At 31.5% G+C, this 2,058-nt stretch overlaps 1 protein-coding gene across 1 annotated transcript; it reads right to left on the minus strand.

Moving 5' to 3' along the window:
* Positions 1–242: 242 nt before the first annotated feature.
* On the minus strand, positions 243–1,923 carry EHI_009130 (uncharacterized protein; the record flags this gene model as incomplete). Its single annotated transcript, XM_001914486.1, has 2 exons — positions 243–266; positions 367–1,923. The coding sequence occupies 2 exons, from the start codon at positions 1,921–1,923 to the stop codon at positions 243–245; spliced, it is 1,581 nt and encodes a 526-aa protein (XP_001914521.1).
* Between the last annotated feature and the right edge of the window lie 135 nt (positions 1,924–2,058).

Genomic DNA, 2,058 nt, shown 5'->3' on the forward strand with positions numbered 1-2,058 from the left:
TACAATTTTTGAATTTGTGTTGTTTATGGGGCAGTGAAGGACATTTCCCTCATAATTGTTGTGATTCAATAAATTCGATGAAGTTAAATTGCATTGAGTGGAGACGTCTTCCACTTCTCCTTTTTGACAAATTCTGAGCAATTTGCCATCAATCAAATTGTCACTTAAAGAAAAGGAAGTTGCGTTTTGTTGTTCTTCAAATGAAATTAACTCAAAACAGTTGATTGTATCAGGTGAATACTCTATTTTTTGTGTGTAGGCCATTTCTATTTTCCCTCCTCTTTCCACTTGAAATGTTCCATTTTTATTTAATTTGTTGCTTAAGTTTTGAAAATAAATTGTACTGCTTTCTTTGAGTAACAAAACTCCTTTATTTGATACAACCAAATTCGACTTTTCTGATAGAAAGAGTGTATTTTGAATTTCTAATTTATTGTGTATTGCAACTGTATTTTGAACTGTAACATTTTGTCCACAAAGTGTCGAACTTCCAGTCACTTTCACCTTAATCCCTTTAAATATTATTTTCCCCCAATTTTCAATTGAAGTTGTTTCATATTCATTTGAATCTATTTGCAGTGTTAATTCCGCCCTCTTTGTGTCATTAAAACAGTCATTTTGATTTATTAAATCGAGTGTATTTGGTTCCCAATTGTTGTTTGTGTAATTGCAAAAACATACCACGTCATCACTTTTGCTATAAAAGGCTCTTCTTCCACAACGATTTAAGTTTCCATCATTACTAACTAGTTTTCCATCAACAGAAAACAAGACTTTATTCCTTAGACTTTCTTTGTATTCAACAGTATTTATCACTACGTCTTCTATAAAATAGTAATTTCCAATTGAACTAATAATCAATTTGTTGATGTACACACTCATTTGGAATTCGACATTAACTTGTTCTTTCATATCAAAAACAGTGAAATTGAGATATTTAACATCTTCATATTCTCTAATAAAAGTCCAGAATTTATCGGGTGCAAATATTACCGAATACCAATCAGTGATTTCAATTGATATGGTGATACTTTTCCAATTATATGTTGTAAGATTAGTTAAAGCCAAATCAAACAACGAACTATTATACACGCAGTCGGGGTAATTATAATAATAATTTTTAAGAAGCTTCACGCCTTCTCTTTGACAAGTACAATCCCTGGTTGTAACATTTTCATAGTTTTCACCTTCTTTGAAGAGTAAGAACCTTTTATACCCAAAACGGTCACACACAGCTTTGGGAATAAAAGTGCCTGTTGTCAACCCTTCTTCAAACCTGATCATATTTTCATCGGAATTGCCAGTGAATAAAAACCGTTTTTTGCTGTATGGTTCTCCAAGTGAAATCTTGACCATGTATTGGTATACAACACTTTGTTTGACTACTCCATTTATAAATAGTTGTACTGGTTGTCTTGCATTTGGAAGATAATACCATATCCAGAATTTTTGATCGATATCAGAATAGAGAGAAATGCCCTTTTGGTTGTAATCTATTTTTGATGGAGTCGAACTGTTAACACTTGTCCGACAATTCTTGTTTCCATTATAACACCCAAAGGAAACAAAGAGACCTTCTGGTCGTGCTCTTTCGTAAACAAGAATTTGGACATCTTGAGAAGACTCTCTGATAAACAGTGTTTTGATATTTATGTAATTGTTATCAAGAAAATAAAACGATTTGGTCAGTGTTGTGCCATTACCAAAGGTTTCATCAAATGTTATCATTTCATTTAAACAACACCCAGTTTTCATTTTAATCCACATTGTTGTTACATTCGATTCAGTGTACCAATTTGATCTGAGACATTCACTTTCATAAGAAATATAACGAATAACGCCGTCTATTTCGCACCAGTTTGAAGCGGCTTTTACATCTTCAACCAAAATAAAAAGCACTGTAACAAGTGATAACACAAACATCAATAGATTATTATTTTTTGGTTTTTTTCGTATTTATAAAAAATTTTTGTAATTGTTTTTAGTGTATTTTTGCTATTTTAGACAATTCGGCTTTTTTCAGTTGATTGAACCAATTAAATAAATTGTGCGAATGAA

This window comes from Entamoeba histolytica, genomic scaffold (assembly GCF_000208925.1).
Source record: "Entamoeba histolytica HM-1:IMSS scf_1104750516391 genomic scaffold, whole genome shotgun sequence".
Lineage (NCBI taxonomy): Eukaryota > Evosea > Mastigamoebida > Endamoebidae > Entamoeba > Entamoeba histolytica.